General features: G+C 34.2%; 1 protein-coding gene across 6 annotated transcripts in view; it reads left to right on the forward strand.

The window, feature by feature from the left end:
* Nucleotides 1-19,012, forward strand: part of FXR1 (FMR1 autosomal homolog 1) — a 62,036-nt gene extending 43,024 nt beyond the window's left edge. The window contains exons 11-18 of one of the 6 annotated variants that reach the window (XM_030328713.1): nt 2,833-2,919; nt 4,340-4,397; nt 4,485-4,547; nt 9,486-9,689; nt 11,456-11,656; nt 12,378-12,458; nt 15,983-16,074; nt 16,839-19,012. In XM_030328713.1, coding sequence (XP_030184573.1) covers nt 2,833-2,919; nt 4,340-4,397; nt 4,485-4,547; nt 9,486-9,689; nt 11,456-11,656; nt 12,378-12,458; nt 15,983-16,074; nt 16,839-17,009 — 957 coding nt within the window. In that variant the 3' untranslated portion in view covers nt 17,010-19,012. Of the gene's footprint in view, nt 1-2,832; nt 2,920-4,339; nt 4,548-9,485; nt 9,690-11,455; nt 11,657-12,377; nt 12,459-15,982; nt 16,075-16,838 lie in introns of all 6 variants that reach the window. The other 5 variants (XM_030328711.1, XM_030328714.1, XM_030328712.1 and 2 more) reach the window with 5 other exon arrangements.
* The last annotated feature ends 5,195 nt before the right edge of the window (nt 19,013-24,207 follow it).

Genomic DNA, 24,207 nt, shown 5'->3' on the forward strand with positions numbered 1-24,207 from the left:
TTGGTATTAAGAGAAGCTAGAAACCTATAATAATGTGTAAAATTTAAAAATTTTCAAAACATCTCATTTTAAGTCAAATCTGAAGGTTGGCATTCACTTACTTGGGGCTACCATTTCATAAGCTAAATCCTGTGGCCAACTCTGTTTATAGCTTGTTTACCCTGAAGTCCTTGGTGACCCACCTTTAGCCTGAGAGGGTCTTTTTCTATCTCTATCATAGCAATTATTATCTGTATAATTGAGTATTTAATGGTTTTTCTCTCAATCTTCTGTTTATTATCTTAACCTCACCAAGCCACATTATGGACTCTGAATCAAGAAATGAAATCTGAATTCTCATATTCTCTACTCTAGCCCAATGAATTGTATAGGGTTAGGTGCTTGATAAATATTTTATATCAATTTTTAACATTGGGTTTGAGGGGTGCCTGGCTGGCTCAGTCAGTAGAGCATGTGACTCTTGATCTCAGGGTCCTGAGTTGAAGCCCCATGTTGGTGGATTTGAGTTTTTCACTGAAAAATAAATAATATTTATATATAAGTTAGACTAGTACAGAAGCGTATAGTGTGAAAAACAAATGAGTGTCTATGTTCTGTCCATATCTCTCCTCTCTCCATTGTGTCTAATAGATTTTAGATGGTTGTTGGTTGCCTTTTTTATGTCTTTGTTTTGGTACTAAAAACAGTGCTGCAGCAAACATCCTTTACAACTGGAGAGTAAATTCCTGGAAGTGGATTTCTTAGATCAAAGGGTAAAAGATATTTAAATTTTTAGATCTTCTTAGTTTCCCACACACCACACATTCCTTCTACCAGTGTAGGAATTATGTCTATTTTCCACATACTTGCCACCAGTTTGTTTGTTTGTTTGTTTTATAAATGTGGTCTCCAAGCTCGGCGTGGAGCCCAAGAGTCCGCTGAGACACCCAGGCACCCCTAGAGCTTTTGTGTTTTAAGGAAGCTAGTCTTTTGTCTTTTCATATTTGTAGTAAATATTCTTTCTTTCTCCTTGATACGCCCCCCTCCCCCCCCCCCCCCGTAAATTTTTTATGCTGTTGGGATTTTTTAAGACTTTCGTTTTATGACTTTAAGACATTTGATTTTGCCATGCTTGGCAAGGTCTTTCCTACATGTAGGTAATTCAGAAATTCATTTGTATTTCATTTGCGGGGGTTTTTTAAGTATGTAAATTTTTCACTCCAGTGGGTGTGTGTGTGTGTGTGTGTGTGTGTGTGTGTGTGTGTGTGTGTGTATTAGGAACAGGGATCCTGCTTTATTTTTCCCATGTGCTAGTTGGTAGTCTCAGTGCCATCTATTAAATATAAGTGATCAGTTACTAGTATTTTTAAAAAATCAAGAAATTTCACTGAAAAAACTCTTAGAAATCTGTATATTTAGTAATAATCATTTACTCTTCAGATTTTTTATTGTGGCTTTATAGTACTCATTAAAATATTTTGTAGTATATGTGCCTTTAAGGTTGTGTTTCTGCCTGTCCTTTGGAGGTAGCTAACTGGTGATAGCATCTCATCTTCAGGGTCAAGGCATTGTATTTCTCTTAATTCCTTCCAGATCATCTGTCTGGAATGACTTTCTCTTCTTTACTTACTTGGTAAATTCTATTTGTTTTTAACATTTACTTTAATAATATTCTTAGGAATTCCCAAAGTTTCCATATCTGGGGTGGTGGCATAGTCCATATTCTACTTTAATATTCTTGTGTTTTTTATTGATATCACTAATATTACATAATAAGATTATTGCAGAAATGTTTAGTATCTTTCCTGAGATTGTGATTGCCTTTAGAATAGGGACTTTGTTTTATTTGTCCATTTTCCTTAGTGTAGATTCTGGCAAGTAACATGTAGTTGTTATTTGGAGTTAGGTGACCGGATATGAAATTGGCTGACTGATTTGCTAATTATATGACTTTGGGCAAATTGCTTTCTCAACTGTAAAAGTGGACTATTTTTTTTAATTGGAGTATTAAAGTTACTTTTTAATGAATATTAAGATACAGATGTAGAATAAATAATATACTCCCAGAAATATAGTATGTGCTTAAAATGTTTTAGATTCCACCCCTCCCCCCCCCCCCCCCCCCCCCCCTTATTAATTCACTTTGCACTCTCTTATATCTGCTTGTGAATTCCAGAGGACAGGGTCAAGACTTCCGTACTTCCTAAGCTTGTTATATTCCCTTTTTTCAGGCTCTCTTAGCCAATCTGTTTAAATAGCTGTTAGGAACTAATTTGTAGAATCAAAATAAGGCAAGGCACTGAAACTGATTGGGTGAGTGTATTTAGGCTTTACTTATTTTCCTTAGCCATTAAGAAGCTGGGAGTGTACTACTTCATAAATTCAGCAAAGTTAATCCTGTGATTTGCTTTAATAGTGGTGACTAAATATTTGCTCATATTAGTAATTCCTTTATATTGTGTAAATGTTTGTATTCCTTAGGTGACACTTGTGTTAATGGTCAGGAAGCACTCCCTCCAATACACAGACGTTAACGGTTTTGTTATGTGCCCTTGTCAGGGATAATCTAGGTGATGTACTTTACCATTTTAAAGCCATCACCACCAAGGTGAGATATCTAGTCTGTACATTCATACCAGTTCAAGGAAAATGTCTTTAAAAGGTGGTTTGTATACAGAGAAAGATTGAATTAGAAATTAGAAAATCTGATATAAACTGGTATTTTAAAAGTAAAAATTTAAAATTTTAAATCGCTGTTTTAGAAAAGTTTTCCAAACTATACATTGGTATGTCACATTTATACTATAACTTTGTTAAAATATTAAATACTGAAGACATTGTGTTTTCTTACAGGGTATGGTTCCATTTGTATTTGTTGGCACTAAAGAAAGCATCGGAAATGTGCAAGTTCTTTTAGAGTACCATATTGCTTATCTAAAGGTTTGTATGCTGTTCCACATTCATGTCATTGTTGCTTCACATGTTAAACTAAAGGTTACATCAATTTTATATTCATGTTAAATTTCAATTCTTTATTTTAAAATAATTTAATTTAATCAAGCTTCAGATTTACCCTGTTTTTCTACATGAGAATTTAAAAGTAAAAAGTCCTTTAAAAATTTTAAAAATTTAAAGTCCCATAATAAAATGATGGGCTTTATGCACGTTGTTTCTCTTTTTTCTGAACTGTTACATTTCTTTCCTTACTCTTTAGGAAATGATCATGCTTGTGTTCCTATAACGTGACTGTCATCACTTTATGTATCTACCTGTGCTACACTGAAACCATTTTATTTTACCTTGATGTTTTAGGTGCAAATAGGGCAGAGAACTGGGAGTGAAAGTGTGCTTTCTTGGTAACTTTGGTGTTCTCTGAATCAGATGCACTACCCTGTAGACCTCATTTGATCTTAACCATTGTTTCTAATATCTATTTGAGTTGATAAATAAAGAGCAAGGGTTTTAGGAAAATGCCCCATAAGTTACTAAAAGTTACAATTGTTATTTTTTTACTTTTATTACTAAGTTTCTCTTGTAAAACCTTCAACAGCTCTGTCTCTAGTAGTGGGTTTTTCTTTTAGTCACTCATATCATTGCTGCTATGTTAATATTTTGAAAGCACATCTGATACCATTCTTTTGAAACTCATCTCTAGATATCTTATTAGTTCAGTCTGGCATTTTATGTTCATGCTTTATCTTCTAGTACTCTACTACCTTTTAGTCAAGAGCTTTGTCAAGTTACCTTACCTTCACATCTTGTAATGACCTTAGTTTCTGAATGACCAAGTCTCCTGGTACCTCTAGGCCACAACTTGGGTGTCACTGTTTTGATGGAAAAGTAGGTTAATAGTCCCTCTTATACATGGCACCTATATCCCACTTAGCAGAGTTTTAATTTCTTGAGGGGTGAGTCTGGTAATATTGTGTAATTATTAGCTATTTAACAGTTTATGCATACATACATTATTACATACAGGAACTAAAACTCCCAGTGAGAATACTGCCCTAGCATAAGAAACATTTATTCTGCCTTGTAACCACCAACAAATAGTTTAATGCTTGTCCATTAAACATACCCTTGAACATGGAGAGTCCTTGTCTTTTTTAATATTGTATGCCTGTAACACTTAGCGTAGTTGGTGCTCAGTAAGGTATTTAATAAACGTTTAATGAATTGAGTCAGCAAATGACCTTGTGAATTGTATTTATTAAGTACACAGTTGTATTTTACCAAATAATTGGTCACGATCATAGTTTCTTTCATTGGTAGGGAGTAGTATAGCTTCATTTTTTTTTTTTTAAGATGGTAAAAATGATACAACATAGAAGAATATTTACCTTTTTTGTTTTACTCATAGGAAGTAGAACAGCTAAGAATGGAACGCCTACAGATTGATGAACAGCTACGACAGATTGGTATGGGTTTCAGACCTTCTTCCACCAGAGGGCCTGAAAAGGAAAAAGGATATGCCACTGATGAAAGTACCGTCTCTTCTGTACAAGGTTCTAGGTCTTATAGTGGAAGAGGCAGAGGTCGTCGGGGCCCTAATTACACCTCCGGTTATGGTAAAAAAAACAATTTTTTTTTTTTTTTAAACTTTTTGATTTAGTTAGTTCTTCACTCTGTTTTGGCATGGAGGGCAGGAGAGTGTTCCAAGTCATATGTCTTTATAGTAATGACTGTAAAAGGTATATGATGTTCAAGGAGCTATGTAATGAGATCAAACATGTTTTTTGTTAGGTTGGCAGTTCATGATCATGTTTATTCTAAATATATATGGAATTGTACACATATTTATATATAGAATGTAAACATACCAAACCTACTAATGGTGATGATACTGCTAGGAATCTTTTTTTTTTTTTTTAATCCTCTTTTGCCTACCCTCCAGGAGAAGTAAAAATGAAATACTATGCTAATTAGTGTGCTAAGGTTGTATGTAGCACATCTGTACTAGCTTTTTAAAATATACTTAATAGCTCTGTTGGCAGTTTTGAATATAAATCTCTCACATCTGCCGATATTTTGTCCAAAGAACATTTCACTAAAATGAGGGCTTTTTAAAAGCCAGAACCAAATCAATATTTTATAGATGAACATTTTTCTAAAATGTATTTCATTGTGAGGATGGGGCCCTAACCGATGTATGAAGGGGCCAGTGGATGGTGGTGGTCAACAATTTTCTAATCCTAAATTTTCACTTATTCTTCTTCAGCTTCGGAGTTCCATTTTTCTGCATTTGGACTTGGATCTTAGCAGTGACCTGATTTGTCTTCCCTTGTTTTCTTCCCTTTCTCTTTTCCTTCTCTTTTCTCCATTCCTCTGTTCATCCTAACTGCTTTAGGAAAATATTTCATAAGCCTTTTCCAAAATAGAAGGCATTTAGAGAAAGTGGGAATACATAAAAGCTTACAGTGTGCAGATTCCACATCTGATTTCATGTTTGAAGACTCATCTAATGCCAACATTATATTAAATCTGTACTTTGATTTGTTGTAGACTTGAAAGGTTAATTATCCCTTTCCTTTCTTATATTTCCATGTTCTAATTTCTTGATATTTTTTATTATTTAAAGTTAACTCTGTATTGAGAGCTGAAAAGCAAAATTCCAGGAACATGTTTTAGCATGTGAAGATCTGAGAATTGTGAAGTACTACTGTATTCTTGAAAATACATTTAATACAGAAGACAGATAATGAGTGATTAAAGAGAAAATAAGTATATTGAATGATTCTAGAGTCACAAATTGCTAGTACAGATAATTAGATTTGGCTTTTTTTTGGATGATGAGGATGGTGAATTCATTGAAGACTTTTATAAGCCTTTGGGAAGTCAACTTACTGAGGCCAGTCTTTTGCAAAATACCTTTGTTGAAAGTGATAATAAGTTTTTATGATAATAAGTTTTTATGAGTGGTAGAGGGAATATCCTCTGGATTGAAGAAAGTTATGCAAGTTGTTCAGTAGATGGCACTCTTACCTCTGAGACTTTGCAGACCAGTAGTATCATTGCGTTTGTTGAAATAGCTATTGAATTTTAGTGGGCTTGAGAGAAAACCATTTGAATTTGGTTATAGATGTTCTCTTTTCTACTTAATACCAGGATTTTTAGGTGATAATATATATATGTACACACACACATATACGTGTGTGTGTGTGTGTGTGTGTGTGTCAGTCACGTAAGAAACTTTTTCTAGTAGCACTGAAGTTGGTATATACCTTAGAATGGATGATGTTTTAAAACTGCAATTGGCAACATTTTCTTTAGTGGCACACAAAATATGTCTTTCAGTGAATGGATGGCATATTGGAGTTGATAAAACATGGTACTTTTGCTGTTAAGCAGTCATGATCATTGCAAAGGATGTAAAGCATCTTCATAAGAGCTTTTAGAAGTTTTGGAGAGGGGAAAATATGTAAAGTTCTGTTAAAAATAAGTATTTGGAGTCAAAAAATGGATTACTTTGAATCATTTTTAAAGCCCAGTGTAAATCATTTTTTTTGATTCATTAACTTCTATTTTACAAAATTAAAAGAATGGTTGCAGTGATTTCAACACAGTTAGTTTTCTGTTGATGCTTTAACACATTTCAAATTTAAAGGCTTTAACACTGATGTATTAAGAGTTTTCTAGGTCAGAAGTCAGACATGAGTCTCAGTGGGCTAAAATTGTCAGCAGGACTGTGTGTTCGTCCTTTCTTGAGGCTCCAGGTTAGAATCTGTTCCCTTGATATTTCCAGCTTCTGACCCCCTCTTTGTCTGTTTTGTAAAGCCAGTGACTGTAGAGTTCTTCTGCTCTGTCTCTGGTTCTCTGTAGCTGAGATCCACTCGATTAGTTTGGCCTCACCTGGATAATCTCCCCACCTCAGTATCCTTAACCTTATCACATCTGCAAAGTTCTTTTTGCCATCCCAGAAATGTTTAAGCTTTATTTAATATGAATAAAGCAAAAGCACTAGCCAATTCATTAGTCATTTTTGTTTTTGACTTCAGTATCTGTCTTATCTACTGAAATGTATTTATGATTTAGACCACTCCCCCTTAAGTCTTTTGAATACTATATTTTTTTATTAATATAATTTATTGTCAAATTGGCTTTTATACAACACCCAGTGCTCATCCTAACAAGTGCCCTCCTCAGTGCCCAGCACTCTTTTTCCCCTCTTCCCCACCCCCCCACCCCAATCCACCTTCAGTTTGTTCTCTGTATTTAAGAGTCTCTTGTGGTTTGCCGCCCTCCCTCTCTGTAACTATTTTTTCCCCCTTCCCTCTCCCCATGGACTTCTGTTAAGTTTCTCAAGATCCGCATATAAGTGAAAACATGTATCTGTCCTTCTCTGACTGGTTTCACTTAGCATAATACCCTCCAGTTCTATCCATGTTGCTGCAAATGGCCAGATTTCATTCTTTCTCATTTCCAAGTAGTATTCCATTGTATATATAAACTACATCTTCTTTATCCATTCATCAGTTGATGGACATTTAGGCTCCTTCCATAATTTAGCTGTTGTTGAAAGTGCTGCTGTAAACATTGGGGTACATGTGCCCCTATGTATCAGCACTCCTGTGAATATTAGATTTAGGTTAAACTTTAGTAGGAATTCCCTTGCTTGTGACATTGAGTTAAATACACTGTATTTCTAGAGAGAATTCAATAGGGACTTTGTAAAAATTTAAAAAATGAGATGACTTATCTTCAGATTTTGGTAATGTTTTCAGGCAGTGCATAGGTTTGTCAGTAAATTCAGATACATTCCAAAGGATGTTTTCACTACTCATGAAATGATAAATTGCCCTTACTCCAACAAAACCGTGACATCAGTTAATAAATTCTTTTTTGTCATTTGGATAAATAAGTGTTTGGGAGAGACATTCTCTTTTGTGAGATTCTCGTTCCTAATAAACACACTTGAGTGTAAATACTAGAAACTTGCTGTATTTTTTATAAAAGTTCCAACTAAGTCATTCTTATATCATTGACTGGTTACATCCATATTTAATGTCAAGTGGAGAAAAAAAAAGATGAATGTTGAAGAATTTTCTTTAAAGGAGAAAGGAAATTGTTAGGCCTCTTCATTTGTTAAGTTTTGTGGGTACCTTACTGTTGTGCATCTGAAGAATTCTTACATTTTACTTCTATCATCAAATGACTGGGGTTTAACTCTAGGGAACTTGTGGTTTATCATGGAATCACTTTTATTTGGGAGATGAGTAAATGAATATCAAAGTCATGCAGCAGATTGCTTTAACAGAGAATTGTTGTGCACATTGTTAGGTGTGGGGGGGCATTTAGAGGTAGAAGAAAGCTCTACCATAGGCCAAGGGAGATGTAAATCCAAAGGGAAAAAAATAGAAAACTACACATGACAGCATTGCATGATAGATACATGTTACTTTTAAGGAAATAAGAGGAGGGGAGGAGTCTTTTCAGTTAAATTGGTCTGAAACTACAAATTGACCTGGGCTCTCAAGGAGAGTTCTATTTGGATATTTGATATAAAAGGGAGGGATGGAAGTGGCATCCCAGAATTAACAAAGAATAGAAGTGGAAATGAGTATTGTAGTGATTGAGTCATCTAAATCTAACACATAATTGTGATATAATGATAATGATATTGTAGGCTTTTATAGAATCTTTGCAATGTTTACATTTTTAAAAGATCACTATTAAAATAGGTCACTGGAACCTTAGAAATGGTCTGTAAACTCTTAGAGTCATGATAAATTTTTCTGTCAGGTTAAAGTCGTCTTCTCAGTAACATTCTTAAAATTTATTCTGTAATTTCAAATAGTGTATTCTAATTTAAGTCACTGTTCGTAAAATGTAATTGTTTTATGTACAACCACTAAAGATACACTCACAATTTATAAGACACTATCAATTATGAGAAACACTGTGATTTCAGACATGTTAAAGTGTGAAATAGTGTGCTTCCTAGAATCAATAAAATAATGGTAGAATACACTGTACAATTAAACTATTTGTTTTTCTGAATATGATTAAATTTGCTTAAAATATAATAGTGGTTATTTCATTATACTAAAACCTAAAAGTGGGCAAGTGTTTTTTTTTTTTTTTTTTTGACTATTTCCAGATACTAACTGCATTTGCATTATCTATGTAATGTTTTGTGTCTTTGCTGTAATACTATATTGGCTGTATTTCTGCACATCTAAACCAGTTTTTTTTTTTTTTTTGCTTGTTTTAATATTTATTTTCTGTATTCATGGAAACAAATCTCTGCTAAGTATAATTACCAAGTTATAGTATATCTAAACCAATTTTTAATCTCCCACTAGTAGATCCTATATTATTAGTATAATATTATATTTGATTATTACTTAGTAAATTTCACATTAATTTTAATTTAGCTTCCTTTGAATCAGCCAATTAATAGGGTGATTAAAATAATTTGTAGGAAATAATTTTGGAAAGTTTCACTCCTTATTTTCCCTTTTTTTAAAAAATCAAGAATCTAATTGGCTTATGTTCTCTTTCCCAAGGTACAAACTCTGAGCTGTCTAACCCCTCTGAAACAGAATCTGAGCGTAAAGACGAGCTGAGTGATTGGTCATTGGCAGGAGAAGATGATCGAGAGAGCCGACATCAGCGTGACAGTAGGAGACGCCCAGGAGGAAGAGGGAGAAGTGTTTCAGGGGGTCGAGGTCGTGGTGGACCACGTGGTGGCAAATCCTCCATCAGTTCTGGTAGTCTTTTATATACTATGTCAGCATCCTTATTTTGTAAACAGTATAACCTTGTACAAGTTAATTCATTCCCCAAGTGTCTTCTCGCTGAGGAAGGTAGTGGAGCATATGATAAGGAGAAACCACGGAGAGTGTTTCTCAGTGAAGGTTTAGCTAGAATTTTCCAGTCAGAAATTTTGGTTGGCTGATTCTGTTTCAGTGGTCAAAGATTTCTCTAGTTTTGGGGGGCTTACATAATTAATTAGAATGTTTTTTTTTCCCGCTAGAATTTTTGGGTTCTATATTTGTTTGCCAGACCCAGAAAATTCTAATGCAAAGAGAGATCTAAGTTATGTAATACTAAATATTCTTAATGTTGAAAATCAACTGAGAACTTTTGCTGCACTATGTACGATTTTGGGAACAGGGAAGAATTGTGAAATTTAAAAATTTTTGTGTTGTTTGAGGAATTGAGCTGTATAGAAGACTGAGAACTGAGATGCATGAGCAACTTTGTCTTTTTCTTCCTTCCCCCCCCCCCCTTTTTTTTTTTTTGGTAGGAGTTGTGAGAATGTTTTTGCTTAGTTTAATGGGCTGGGGGACAGAATCATTAGAGATGTGTGAACTAGATTATGTCATAGATACAGCCTTAACATATCTTTATTGTATACCACTTTAAGAAAACCATGTTTTCTTAATGTATATATATACCTCGTGAAAGTTTATATGGTATTTTAAATGTTATAGAACATACGTATATATAATTAAATATATACCAGACTTGCTTACAAACTACAAAAAACTGGAACAAATCACACAATTTTTAAAAGGTACTCCTGTTCCAGTGATTTTCTTTGAGCCCTAAGTTTATTTTACAGGCTTTTAGGGAAATACTTTTATATTTTACTACATTGCTCACTATTACCAAGGTTTGTAAAATTGTAGTATGCTGAATTGCACAATAAATGTACTTTACCTAGTGCTTATGATTAATGGATAAACTTAGTGTCTTTTGCAAAGATGCTAGCTTGCTAGCTGTTACGGAAACTTAGAAAGGAAAAATCGTGATTAGGTGAATTTCTTCTATAATTTGATTGGTGGAGGCAATAAATGCACATAGGTAAGATGGGTATTTTTTTCCTTATGATTATATCTTAAAACTTTCCCTTTCTCACCCTCACCCTACTTTACCCCACCTTCATTCTTTGTTTCTGGAGATGGGAGTACTAGTCAACTTTATATTTTCCTATAACCAGTTAGAATTTGAACCTTCTTAGTTTGATTTTTTTTGTATAGACTTGTTTTGATTGCTTCAGTTTAGTAACATTTCTATTATGCCATGGAATGCAGGTGTTGTGATTTACTTGGGTATAGCACATTAACATTAGCACAAAGAAGCAGCTGACACCTTGAACTTGGTAAAGGGGACAAAATTGTGTATTTATGTCTCTCCACTTTTCATTTCTCTAGCTTCTGGGTAGGACTAGCTAAGGATGTGAATGTCAAAAATAGCAAGTAATAATATACTATTTTCTAATACATGTTCAAAACAAGTCAAAGAGAAGTGGTAGGAAGGTGACGGTGTTTGCTCATCTTCTGCTTTAATTTTTCATTGCCATTTAAAGTTCTTCATATTACTTTCCAGGAAAAATAGTCATACAGGAAACATTTTTTTTGAATATGGAATATAGGGGGAGAATTGTAGATGTAGTTCAATATAGATCAAAGCATTTCTAATGACTGCAGCTCTCTTAAACGAATATTTCTTGCCTCTGACATGCATATAGTGCTCAAAGATCCAGACAGCAATCCATACAGCTTACTTGATAATACAGAATCTGATCAGACTGCAGACACTGATGCCAGCGAATCTCATCACAGTACTAACCGTCGTAGGCGGTCTCGTAGACGAAGGACTGATGAAGATGCTGTTCTGATGGATGGGATGACTGAATCTGATACAGCTTCAGTTAACGAAAATGGGCTAGGTATGTAAGCACTTAGGGAAAAGATATATTATTGTCTATTAATGTATGATGCTTTTTTCAAAAGACAAAAACAAAACAAAACCCAAACTTAATGCAATTCACATACTGAAGTTTTCTTAGTGTTTACTTCAATTCAAACAAGGTAGATAGCTTTGTATCTGTCTGAAATGTCTGGTTTTCAGATTTATATAGCCAAATTATTTGAAACTTGAAAGTGTTTATTAAAAGTGCCCTTTGATGCCATTAAATCAATATAAATATTCAAACTGCAAGGCACTTAATACTCTTACTGTTCATAAACCAAAATTGGGCTTTCTGCTTGCTTCTTTAGAAATTATTATGATGACATTAGTGAAGGTATGTATATTGAGTAGGCATTAACTTTCAAAGGGCTAAAATGTTATTAACTTTGCTAAAAACTAAATTGTATTGGAAAGGAAGACTTTATTCCTGAATCATGGTAATTTAAATTAAGTCTTTCAGTTTGTTCAATTAAGAGTTAAAACCCTCTTACTTTCCAGATGGTAATTCCATTTTTAATCTATTTGAAATGGTTAAAACTACAAAATTATTTTCCTGTCAGTAATGTATGTCGTTTTATCTTCCCTGTTTAATTAAAAGGTTGTCTCTCGCTTTTCTTAAATCTTTGAAGGAAAGAAGTTTTTTTTTATTTTGTTTTTGTTTTTGTCAGAATAGTTCATGGTAAACTTTGCAATTACAGATGATAGTGAAAAAAAACCCCAGCGACGCAATCGTAGCCGCAGGCGTCGTTTCAGGGGTCAGGCAGAAGATAGACAGCCAGGTAACTTCTGAGTGGACCTGTTGACAACACCAGGTCACAAGCATGAAAAAAATGTCATGTGTCTGCTTTCTAAATATATTATACTTACATGTACACATGTGTGCATATACATTCAAGATGTGCATTACATAAATTGTTTTCTCAACTAATAAGACTACTAAAATGCATTCTTCCTTCACTTCGTAAATGTTTAGTAACCTGTCTAATTGAACTAATGTTGTGTTTTAATTTTTTTACATGGAAATACTATTGAGAAGACCATTATTTTGTCCACTTGGCAGATTCTTCATACTTGAATTGGGGCCTGCCATCCCAGGGACTATGTTGTAGATTGTGGTTGAGGTTGATTGGCAAAACTGGGCAACTTTTGCATGGTGCTGCTCACTATATCTGGATTCAGCACCTCATTTTTGTGGGAATTGTAAATACCCACAGTTAAAAAAAAAAAGCATAAATGAGAAAAATACTTGAAAGTGTCTTTTTTCTAATAAGAGGAATGCATGTTATGTTTTGTTTACTGTAGTGTGATGCCTTTTCCCTTACACCTACTAACTATTCAAATTAATAGTACTTACTTAGTTTTAGAATGTTAATTTAAGTAGATATAATTTTTAGTAACTTCAAAGAAACTTGTTTGCTGTGTCTATATTATTTTGAACATAATTCCGTTTCCTGTGTACAGAGAATCACGTGTATATTCACAATGAAGAAAATGTGTGCACCAAAAATAAACCCCTTTTGAACTAATCATTTTCTGCATTCTTTACAAAAGCAAATTTTTGGGTGTGTATTCCCCAAATACAGAATGTAAATTCAAGTATCTTTAATATTTTAGGTTTAGTGGTTGCAGAGACATTTGGGAAAACTGGTTTTAAAGGTGTTAGTTCCATTCTTGAAGAAAAGTCCGTGTTTTAAAGGTAGTTGTAAATTTAAAAGGAATTTAATATTGTCAAAAATAGAAAGTTTCCACCAAGTTTTTTTATTGTTTTCCTTTCTCTTCTTCTCTCTGTAGTGTTAGAAATATTCTTTAGATCAAGCGATCATATTTATTTTGTTCTTTAAAGTTGGCACAGTGGTGAATACAGTACTTTCTGGCCATAGTTTATAAATAAGAAAATTCAAGCTACATTGTGGGTTTAACATATAACATAATTTTTTAACTGGATGGTGGTTTATTAAGTCAGTGGACATCAAAAACATAGTGGTGTTAAAGAAGAGGCAGATTTTTCTGTATGATATTAATTGAAAATTGAGTAGTTTGGGGTGTCCAGTAATATGGTTTGTGTTCTATAGTGCATTTATTCCTATTTTACTCTGTTCTTTGGATTGCCACTTTTCCTAGAAATTCTTGTTCCCTAGCCTGCCTTTCCGCCGCCTCCCCCTAAAAACCTGTTAAAAGCCCCCCCCTCCAGCCCCCCAAGATAGGATTAATGGAACAGGCACATCATTTTCTCCTTGCCCCTGGCAGTGCTTCCTGGAAAGTAGCCTCCTAAAATGTCAACATTCCCTTATATAATTTATTTTATTCTCATTTGCCCAAGATTTCTTGTTTTTAGTATAAATTAAGCAGTGAATATTCCTTACTAATAAGAATGTGATTATAGCACTTGTGTCAAGTTGGTTTACTTAGACCACTTAGGAAATTCTACAGTCCAAATTATGCTGCACAAATTGCCTATCTTTTTTTCTAATTATTAATTAATCTTCATTGACCTTTTAAGTGGCTAGTATTGTAAGGACTAGCTATAAACAGGTTTTGAGTCAATTGAGTTTGTTTTTAGTTGTACCTCCATTTATGGGGGAGGGGCACTGGTAAGTTTTTACCTTTCCAGCTATGTGCCTCTAATGTTGATACCCATATCAAAAAAGTATATTATTCTGTGTGTGTGCATAGTGGATGAAGGGTTCTAACAGTTGTCACATACTCAAAGTTAGCAATATGTCTGTCTATGCAGAAGGGTTTCCAAGTAGCTGAGTTCTTCCGGGTGTCACTAAGGGTTGAACTGTGGAAACAGAATGAATTCATGAAGGTGTTACACAAACTAGAATCATTTCTAGAATGTTTTTGCCACCATATATGTGTACATAATAATGAAATGGACTTGATAGTATTCCTCTTCTTAATTGTGGAAACTATTAATAAATGTTTTTATAAATTAACAGTGGATTTAAATTGATTTTAAAAGCTTCAAAATGAGCACAGTGAGTTTCTTACAATTTGGAAGACAAGAGGCAGTTTTAGACAGGAAACATCTTTTATTTAGTGCTGTTTCTAATAAATGATTTGCATTCTGAATTAAGTGGTTTTTTGAGATTTAAAAAGATTAGTAGTTTCAGAACGTTCTTGGATCTTATAAAAGGATTATGTTAATTTGTGATCACAAAAAAGTGAATTGTAAATACCATCCAGCTTTCTTATTTTATCAAAATGATTTATTTTCATATAATTTGAAACTAATGGACTGACCATTTCTCCCCTAGTGACTTTAAATAAATAATTTAAAATTTACCTGAAGTTTTCATTCTTTACATAAACCTGCTCTCATCCTGTAATTTAAAATACCTTGTATTTCACATAATCAGAGATTTTATTTTCTTCACCAGTTTCTGGGAGAAAATAATTATTTGAAAGAGAGCAATCATTTTGACATTTCTTCAAATCAGTAAATTCTAAGCTATAAAGTCCTAAAGAGAAAGGATTGAGGTGTAAAGTGAGGCCAGAGTACCTGTAGAACAGAGATCATTGTTTTCCACTTGGGTTGGCAGAAGGGTGTTAGCTTGTGTTAGTCTTTTTCTTATGTCACTATTGCCATCCACTTCCTTGCAAACACACATAACACTTCAGTTAGTCCCTTGAAAGATTATTGAAGCAGGGAAGGGATTGTTACAGAATTAATGGCGGCCCTTTTCCCCACCAGAATTAATGTCCACGTTTTTAGGGTGATGGTCTGCCATCTTTAGTTTGCTTGTAGTTTTTTATTTTAGATCACTCACAATGGTTTCTAGTGTGAAATGTTAAAAGAAGGACTGTAAAATACCACACTTGGATATCTTGTACTTAAAAACAAAAACAAAAACAAAAACAACTAATATATGAGTACATCTTTTATATCTCTGGTGAAGTATAGCACACCGTGATTTGCACCAAATGTGCCCCATTTTTTCCCCACTGAGAATTGCAAACACTGGGCTGAGAATGCTGCATTTCCTATTCTTGGTTGTGGATTTCTATATCAAACTTTATCCCAACCGTGGAGTCAACCAGAAGCAATGGCTGGATTCTTAAGAAAGCTGACTTAAATCTAGGCTTCCTTGATCTCCAGCTTGGAATTTTCTATTGTCAGCACTAAATCACAGGCACATTTTTCAAGCTTTGTTTTTGGTTGGAGGTGGTACCCAGCTTAAAATTTTGAAATTGGGTTACCCACCGTCAGTTTATTTTAAAAGTAAAATTACTCTTTATCCATAAATAAACTTTAGAAATATTTTTTCAACACCTGTAATTTTTTTCTCATCTTCAACAGTCACAGTTGCAGATTATATTTCTAGAGCTGAGTCTCAGAGCAGACAAAGAAACATCCCAAGGGAAACTTTGGCTAAAAACAAGAAAGAAATGGTAAGGAGAATTTAACCTGTAGGTTTTGTTGGTTTGGTTTTCGTTTCTGTTTTTTTTTTGTTTTTGTTTTTTATTATTTTATTTTTTTATTATTTTTTTTGGTATGGTTTAGCTTTATGTTTACTTCTTATCTTATTGTATGATCACTTGTTTCCCCAACTAGACAAATAATATTTTAAAGACTACTCTTTGTTTTGTTCTTGGCCCCAGGTAACTGAAGATATGCATGCTTGAGCCTGGAATACTTTTCATTTAGAATTCCAAATAGCATTTGTAAAATTCAGTCTATCCAAAGATATTGGACAGAGACTATTGGCTTAATTTGGGGAGCAGTAGGCTATATGTATCTCTTCTCAGTGATAGCTATAGACCTCTTTAAGTGTCAAGTCTTTTAAATGCTTTAACAGATGTGAAATGTAAAGGTGAGTAAAATAGGCATTATTTGCTTAGGGTATTAACCTTATATCTTTTACATGGTGAGCTTTCCAGTGGTTAAAATTAAATTAGGTTCAAGTTTTCAGTAAACAAGTCCAGATTCTTCCTGTTGTTAAGGACTGCTAGGTACTAGAGATAGAGTTGAAAGACCAGTAGAGGTGGAATACATTGGTATATGCTTTGAAACTTTTAAGAACATTTTAATTCTTTGATCCAATGTCGTATGTGAAACTGAAATGATTTATTAGCTAATGTTTATATAGCTGTTTTCCTCCTCAGCTATAGATTTCATTTATAAAGAAGTTGAAAAAGTTGTCTCCCTTTGGCAGGCAAAAGATGTGATTGAAGAGCATGGTCCTTCAGAAAAGGCAATAAATGGCCCAACTAGTGCTTCTGGCGATGAAATTTCTAAGCTACAGCGTACTCCAGGAGAAGAAAAGATTAATACCTTAAAAGAAGAAAACACTCAAGAAGCAGCAGTCCTGAATGGTGTTTCATAAACTGAAGAAGTTCCTAGTTTACAGTTCTTTTACATTACATTTTACAATAGTGCTTGTACAAGCTTGCCAAAGATAGAATATGGATCGCCAGTCTTTACATCGCACTTTCAGTTCCTCCATTTGGAATTCAGAAAGGGGAGGGATCCTGAAGAAATCATATGTTAAACATACTTTGACACCTACTGTGTTATAAAATATATCATCAGATGTGCCTTGAGAATAGTATATGTAACATTAAAAAAAGTTGCTGGCTATAGGAAATGTTATTTTGTTTTCAAAATATGGCAGAGATGGGGGGAGGAGGGTGGGGTGGGATCCCTAACGTAATATTCTTTATGAAAGCATTAGCTGCTTTTGTTACATTTTTAATAATATGCAACCACTTCTTCACCTGAGGAAAACTAGAATGAAATGCAGTCTAAAATATTTTGCACTGAATTGTAATTCTTCATTAGTTTAGTCTGGAAACTGGTCTGTTTTAATGTGTTTTTTAAATGCTGTATGTTGAGGAAAATCTGCAGACCACTGGAATACATTTGTTAAACTCTCATCTGCAGGGACACTGGGTGATATTGGCAGTGACTGTTCTACATTGAGGCTTTGTTTGGTTTATTTATTAAAGTGTACAGTATTTAAAAATCAAACATAGCTTTAGTTAAAACACTAAGCTGAATTAGTCATGTCCATTTCAGAGATAACCTGAACTACTGAAAAGATCAATTTCCAGGTTTATTCTGTATAAAAGTACATGTTAGTCTTCAGTAGAGTATCTTTTCCTTTTTTTCTTTTTCTTTTCCTTTTTTTCTTTTTTCTTTTTTTTTTTTTTTTGATTTTGGTTGTTTGATGTGCAATATGTTTTTGTATGCAGGTAGTAAATAAACTTTGATCTTCCATTTGCTGATTTTTAACTTTCTACTTTTTATACCAGTATACTTTTTATAGCATAGTAGTTGGAACTAGTAATAGGCCTAGAATAGTTATCCTAATTGCTTTTAAAAAAGCATTACTTGCTCATAAATAGTATAAAAGTATTAATTGATGAGTTAATTATTTTGTAATGAAACCTCTGAAAGCTTAAAATTTAGTCTGTTAGAATAGATTGGCTTAGGGAATTGGTCATACATTTAATAATTAGGAAAAGTTTTATAATCTACTCAAAGGCAACTTTTGGAAGGCAGTGGGATAAAATGCATAATTTTACTTTGGCCTTTGATAATTTACTAAAAAATATTTTTATAAATCAGAATGGTGAGCAATTTTTAAGTAAGAAGTAGACCATGAACTTGGTTTTTGATTCTCAAGGAAGTAATTTTGAAGATTGTCAAACTAATGATTGTATTTTTTGTATATATTTTAGCCACATTACTTAATTTTAGGAAGATGAAGACTTCACATAAAGTGTTTCAAAGAGTAATAATGATATAATTATGCAGATAATTGTGAGGTCATATCAGATAATTGTGGATTTACTGGAGGATTTTTTTCTATAGTGGTATATATAGACCACTGAGCAAGAAAGACAGCCCTTTCTGTCACTTGATGTTTGAAAGTGTTTTTTATGTGCATAATTTGTGTTAATTTGTTATGTGCATAAAACTGTTAAGTGGTTTTAGTTAATTTATAATGGCTGAAAGACATTTCAAGGTATTGCTAAAAATGTAATAATTGTCAGGTCAGTGTACATATAACCCTAGACCTCACGTTTATTATCACTGAGGTTAACATGTGATGGCATTAACTGCATTTCCCTAAAATCCTAATAATAGAATTTATAAGTAAGGTGTGGTATGAATAGTACAATCCTTGGATTTTGAATTAACAGTATCAAATCATATCCTGAGTTTTAAAAAAAACCCACAGATGTCTTTTTTAACCATCAAAAGAAAGAAGTAAAACTGTTGGCCTTTTAATTCTTGTCTAGAGTAACAGGGTTACAGATTAATTACAAGTTAAGAGAATTTTCATTAATCCCCAAAGTGGTAAATACGGTGTAAAGAAAAAAATGATTTTTCATTTTCTTCCATGTAGAATAGATTCACTAAGATTCTTCTGCCATAAAGATTGTTTCACTGAGAAAGTAACCTAAAACCATCTTAGAAAGTGGGTATTGTACAAGCAGTTGTTCAGAATAACCACATTCTAGGAAATTAGTATCAAGATTTCATTATTTACAAGTGACTAAACCCAGCATCTTCTGTACTGCAGAACCATGAGTCTTTTCTTGGGTAAATACCGTATACTCTGATTCAAAAAAGCCTATTCCCCAAAGGCGGTAGCTATTGGTGATTAGGTAGCCCACCAGATTATTTGAGAGGGATGTATGTTTTTTTGGCTACTACACCAGTTAAGTGAGATGTTGCTCTGGGAAAACTTACTAAGTTAGGCCATGCTAAAAGACACTCAGCAGAAAAGCCCAAATGTCTTGTGCAACCCCCATATTTCAGAATACTTAGGTGAGATCACATCTGGAAGCTTATTAAGATTATGTGGGGATAAAAATCTTTTCCTGAAACTTTGGCAAGCCTAGGATCTTGGGTTTGGCATTACCTTTTCATTTCATTATTTTTTTAAAGATTTTAAGTAATGTCTACATCGGACGTGTGGCTCAAATTCACAATCCTGAGATGGAGTTGCATACTCTACCAACTGAGTGAGCCAAGCGCCCATGGAATCACCTTTTTAAAGCCTTCAGTGGGCCTAAAACTTGCAAAATGGTGTGTATGGGTCTTTGTTGATAGATCAGTCACCTTTGGTAAAACAGTCACCTTTGGTAAAATTGTACTAAGAATACACCAATTTTTAAGTCGTTTTGTGTATTTTAATGTGGAGTTAAGAGAAGCAGGACATCGAACTGTTTGTGAAAACCTCAGACATTCCTTAGAACAAGACTGAGGGAAGTTGCCTAAATAGTTGTGCAAAACAAATACAGGTACACGTAGGGAAGTAAAATATCTAAGAACAGAAACACTAATAAGTTACTGAGGAAGAGGCAAAAGTAGCTGGTATTTTATTGTTTTCTGGATCTCCATGTCAGCCATTCTTTAGTAGCTCAGATCCATCACCTCGATGCTAACATCGGGTATTTTTGTAGCTGTTATTTGCTAGAAATCTGATTTGTAATTTGAGAGAGGTCTCTGCAGAGATGGCATATTAACAATGTTGCACTTAGATTGGATAATAGTACCAGATACAACTTCACACAGATTTGCATTTTCTTGAGGTTGAAATCAACCTAGTTTTCTCATAGGCTATGCCTACAATAAAGCTTTCAATCTAAGGAAGGACAGATGAATGGAAAACCTGATTGTAATGCATTAAGCCCTGTACTGGTGATTATTGGAGAGTAAAGGTAAATTACTTTTACACTTGGATTTTCTAGACGGCTTTAAAGAATTTGGATTGAACTGGATCTCTGTGTTTGGCATTATTCCAAAAGATAAAAGGATGGTGTGAATCCTCACTGAGTTTCCTACCTTTGCTATTATGGTTTGGATCCCCTATACCTTTTTTCTTTTGAGAGAGTGCACACGCAGGCAGGGGAGGGGCAGAGAGCGAGAATCCCAAGCAGGCTCTGCTCTTGGGATCATGACCTGAGCTGAATTGAAAATCAAGGGACTCTCAATGGACCGAGCCACTCAGGGGCCCCTCCCAGGATCCCCTATGTTTTTTATAAGGACATCTGGTATAGTGAATTTGGGGACTCCCTTTTTTAAACTTTGTTTTATTAGAAAGCTTTCTTGAATGGATAGTAGTCACAACCTTTGATAGCATTTGGGTTTTATTTCAGAAACTCAAAGCAACAGTCTGCTATGTATAGTTAAATTTTGGCAAGTGGTAGTAATTTGAAGTTGCACTCGTTGAAAGTCCAATATGTTGAAATATAGGAGATTGCCACAGTTGACCATTTTTGACCTACAAACGTGGCATTTTCTTATGTATGATTTTTTAAGTATGATCATTTTACTCTAGAAATCAACCAAGAGTCTAATCATCCTGAAGACCCCTTATTGGTGAGAGATGTACATACACTCAGAAATATGTTGTTTTTTAAAAGGTTATCAGCAGATCATGTTATAAAGAATCATCTGTACCTTCTGTATTACTACTTCAAGTACTGAAATAAGGTGTAGACTATCATGTAGCTTTCTCTTTAAGAGGATCTCCACCAATACATTTGGTTTGCGTATTACTTCTTTGGTAATTTGAAAATTGCAGGTATAGGTTTATAGAATTGGGAGTTTCTGTGTACTTAAACCAGACATTTCCAACTATGCCATGTGCAGTCTAAAGATAGCAAAAAGCAAGGGCAAGATTATTTTTCACTGATCTCAGTCCTAAAGCCCCACTATTCCCTAGTATACTAGTTAATAACTTGCCAAATTTGTTTCAGTGATTGGTAAATTTTTCTTGGGGTGAAATTACAGGGGTATTCTGTGAATAATTTTGTAACTTTTTTACTTGCATTGTTAAAAGTAGTTGCTCATTTTTTAATTTAGAGAGTATTGCAAAAAATTTCCCACAGTTTTTGTGGATAAACCAATTTATATTGCCTTGGAGCTTGTGTCAACCTGTTTGAGCTTCATTTTCAACCTGCCCATTTTCAGGTTGTAAAGAAGAATGTAAACATTACTTTTGACATGCCATTAATTGCACTTGTACTAAGGTAACAGCAAGTGTTAACATATTCATATTAGACCTTAACACTGGATTGTAGACATTGTCTTTTGGTCAGGAAAAACTAGTAACACTGGATAGAAGCTCCTTCTATATTCTGTTGCTAAGGCAACACTTGGCTTTGGCTGTAAAGCAGAGATACACAGTACTCAACAGTGCCAAGAGCAAAAGGAGCTTAGGTCATTGATGTTTCCTGGTACTCAAGGTTACTTTCAGTCCAAGATTCTTTTTTATAACCAAAACCTCACTCTAACATTTTAAACAGTGTTTTTGTACTTTATCTCAAATTTAGATATTTTTTCTATCCTGTTCTCCCATTGAAACAACTGTTTCAATTCTAGCCTGAGTGTTGAAACTTAAACGTGACTTGTCAACTCTTTGAAGCATTCTGCCTGAGTGAATTTTTTAAATAATCATTTCTGACGCAGGGTTTAAGGTAAGGTGTACATTTTCAGTACGCTGAATATAACTAGTGTGGCACAGTTAACATGCTTAGGGTTTTACCCCTGTATTAAAGATGCTAGTTACCTACTTTTTACTTCTACCTGCCTTATGCCCTTTTTTGCTTCGATTCTAGAGTAAGGATAGCAGAGAAAACCATATAATCAATCTTCTAGAATTAGAATACATATGTATGAATATTCCACCTATTTTCACACAAGTTCTTGAATGGTTTGGGTGTTCTGGGATACTGATTTTGTAGAACTGGAATTTTCTTTCAGTTTATTTTGAGAAAGAGAGCACAAGTGGGGGAGGGTCAGAGAGAAGTAGAACCAGAATCCCAAGCAAGACTTTGCAGTATCAGTGCAGAGCCTGATGCGGGGCTTGAACTCAAAAATGGTGAAACCATGACCTCAGTTGAGATCAAGACTTGGATGCTTAACCAACTGCGCCACACAAGCATCCCAATTTTTCCCCCCATAGGTATTTCCATCATTTGGAAAATAAGAGAGGGAAAAGGTTTAACTTTGAGAACCACTTATTATACCCTACTTTCCTCACCAACAAAGCATTTTTTATAAAGCAGCATAGGACTCATAATGTCAACTCTGAGGCAGTCAAGGCAAAATTAGGGGAACTAAATCTCTGGTATGCCAGATATTCCTATGTCCCAGTGTTGTGTTCATACCTCCACTTCCCCCCACCCCACCCTTAAAAAACCATTTGAGTACCTACTGATAAAAAGGCCCCAAGCTGAAAGTGTAAGGACAAAGTCCCAGACTCAAATTTCCTTACCACTAAGGCAAATATCCCTGGGTTTTCAGATATGTGAAGGGTACCACAGTGCAGAGGTTAACAAAGCATGGAACTTTAGGTTTGAGAAAGATCAGCCTTCTCATTCAGAATGCTGTTTTGGGTAAATTACTTAATCTCACTATTGTTTCCTTGTGAAACGCTTAAATGCTTACTTGTCTAGCACACTGTTAAGTGGTCAACGTTAACATTACACATCAAGTATTTCATTAAAAAAAAAAACATTAAAAGAGGAAGGCTCTTTTACACAGATCATACTTGAATCAATTACCCACTATGATCTGGAAGCCCTCTCGCAAGTGACCTTTCCCCAAGAAAAATGGTAGGAGTGCTTAATAGCCTACAATGAAATGTGGATTCTTCCATTTAAGGTAAGCCTAGAGGAAATAAAACTGATTACTGTGAAAGAAAAACATGCTTTGTTGTGCTCAGTGTTATTTTAAAGCATTTTTCATTGTCTTAATATTTGCCTTTAAACAGGTGTGCTATTTGTATTACACACCTAAAAATATACCTACTACATGACGTTTTCCCTTTCAAGGTTCATGCTTGACTGCCTGTGGGCATATTAACACTATTTGTCTTTCAAAAATTTGTTTTTAGTTTTAATTGATAATATCTCTTAAAGCTCTTGTTCAAGAAACTTGATTTAGTCGAAAAGACTGAAATAAAAGGTTAGTAAGCCAAAATACAGTTGGTCTTCTTCATTAGATTCCTTATTTGCAAATTCACCTACTTGGTAAAATTTGTAACCCCAAAATCAACATGTGTAGGTACTTTTCCTAGTCATTCGTGGCCATAAAGAGTAGTGAAAATTTAATCACCCAGTGCCCAAAGTGAAGCTTGCCTTGTTTCATTTATACTGTAAACAAGTATGCCTTCTGTGGTCCATTTAATGCCAAGTTCTTCACATTTTTGTCCTTACTGATGGCTTTCCTGTTTAACTGTCCTCAAGCCTAGTGAAGTGCTGCCTAGCATTCCTAAACACAAGGCTGCGATATGCTGACAGGAGCCATATTGTTGACTACAAGTTTAATGTTAATGAATCAACAACATGAATAAGATGTCTTTAAATAGAAGCACACATAAAACAAGGTTATATATTGACTGGTTGATAAAAATGGGACCCAGAAGTTCAGAGGTATGAACAAATGGTTCGGTGTTTGTTAAATTCAGTGTTTCAGTAACTTCTAGAACATAACTACTTTGAATCACAAACTACCTTCATACCTCTTTACTAAAAAAGACTTCTCATATGTAACACCCATGG

The sequence above is a fragment of the Lynx canadensis genome, chromosome C2, assembly GCF_007474595.2.
Source record: "Lynx canadensis isolate LIC74 chromosome C2, mLynCan4.pri.v2, whole genome shotgun sequence".
NCBI classification, from domain to species: Eukaryota; Metazoa; Chordata; class Mammalia; order Carnivora; family Felidae; genus Lynx; species Lynx canadensis.